We start from the raw sequence: 1,545 nt of genomic DNA, 5'->3' as shown, positions 1-1,545 counted from the left end.
TATGTATGTATGTATGTATGTATGTGTCTGGGGTCGTATATGAATGCATGTATGTATGTATGTATGTATGTATGTATGTATGTATGTATGTGTCTGGTGTCTGTATGTATATGAATGCATGTATGTATGTATGTGTATGTATGTATGTATTTGTATGTATGTATGTATGTATGTGTCTGGTGTCTGTATGTATATGAATGCTTATGTATGTATGTATGTATGGTAGTTGTATGTGATGTATGTAGTGTCTGTTGTCTGTATGTATGATGCATATATGTATGTATGTATGTATGTGTATGTGTATGTATGTATGTATGTATGTATGTGTATGTGTATGTATGTATGTATGTATGTATGTGTCTGGTGTCTGTATGTATATGAATGCATGTATGTATGTATGTATGTATGTGTATGTGTATGTATGTATGTATGTATGTATGTATGTATGTAAGTATGCATGTTTGTATGTATGTTTGTATGTATGTTTGTATATGCATGAATGTATGAATGTATGCATGTATGTATGTATGTATTACTATTATTATTATTGTTATTATTTTTATTATTTTATTCTTTATTATCGTTAAATGTTCCAAATGTAAAGCACTTTGAGCTGCATTCTGTGTATGAAAGTACAGTAAAATGTAAAGGAAAAATGTATGAAAGGTGCTATACAAAACAATTGTATTATTATTATTATTATTATTATTAATACTTGAGCAGTACAGCTACTAATGAGACCATAATAGATACAATCTGTAGACACTGTGAGCGTGTCTGTCCAGCTGATGCTGCTGTATCTATGCCATTCATCTGGATCTAGATCTGGAACTTGATTTCTCTGTTTAGCTTTGTATTGCCTGCTGGTTTCCTTCCTGTTCATGTGTTATTTGCCCTGTGTGTAGACACCACAACTGTAAATGTCATCCAACATACCAATGCTTATTATATAATTCTGCATAATGTTCCATTTGTTCATAACAAAAACACCAAATCTGCTCAAGAAGACTTTATTGGCACTTGAAAAATGATGCTCTTTTGATAGACGCACACACATTTTCACAACAAGGTAGATACAATAATATATAAATGGCTGTTTTTGTTTCAGGTTTGTTTACTCTTTTTGCAATTTAGCTGGACCTGATAGAAAGATAATTTTTTTTCTGACTGTGGTAACTTTGATTTGTCTTTCTCACACGGTTTCTTTGCCCCTTCCTCCGTTAGCATTCCTTCTGTGGTGCATTTGTTGCAGTATTAGAAACTGCTGGTGTGATGTTGCTTGTTGAGCCTTTAATCCCTCCCATCTTTTGCAATGCTTTTATTTCTTTCTCCTTGTCCACCTTCCGAATGGCTTTTCCTGCCCAGTCACTGTTAGGGTCGGAGCAAATCCTCCTTCCACGCTTTGTCAGAAACCTGCAAATCATTGTGAACTGTTAATTGTACCGTAATGCGGTTTTAACATTGTCTTTCAATAGTTTACCCAGAAGAACTAAAACCTCCACAGGACCACTTACACCACGGCCGTGATTGGACAGAGGCCTTCAG

General features: G+C 34.3%; 1 protein-coding gene across 2 annotated transcripts in view; it reads right to left on the bottom strand.

Annotated features, from left to right (window-relative positions):
* The window catches only part of LOC116698854 (eotaxin), a 13,755-nt gene that overhangs the window by 7,250 nt on the left and 4,960 nt on the right, over window positions 1-1,545 (bottom strand). The window contains exon 3 of one of the 2 annotated variants that reach the window (XM_032531066.1): window positions 1,055-1,413. The exons of the other annotated variant lie outside the window; for it this stretch is intronic. Coding sequence (XP_032386957.1) covers window positions 1,221-1,413 — 193 coding nt within the window. The 3' untranslated portion in view covers window positions 1,055-1,220. Of the gene's footprint in view, window positions 1-1,054; window positions 1,414-1,545 lie in introns of those variants that run through there. 2 annotated transcript variants of the gene reach the window in all.

Source organism: Etheostoma spectabile, chromosome 12 (assembly GCF_008692095.1).
Source record: "Etheostoma spectabile isolate EspeVRDwgs_2016 chromosome 12, UIUC_Espe_1.0, whole genome shotgun sequence".
In the NCBI taxonomy this organism is placed as follows: Eukaryota; Metazoa; Chordata; class Actinopteri; order Perciformes; family Percidae; genus Etheostoma; species Etheostoma spectabile.
The sequence above is the reverse complement of the archived record's forward strand: the minus strand, read 5'-3'. Positions and strand labels throughout refer to the sequence as shown.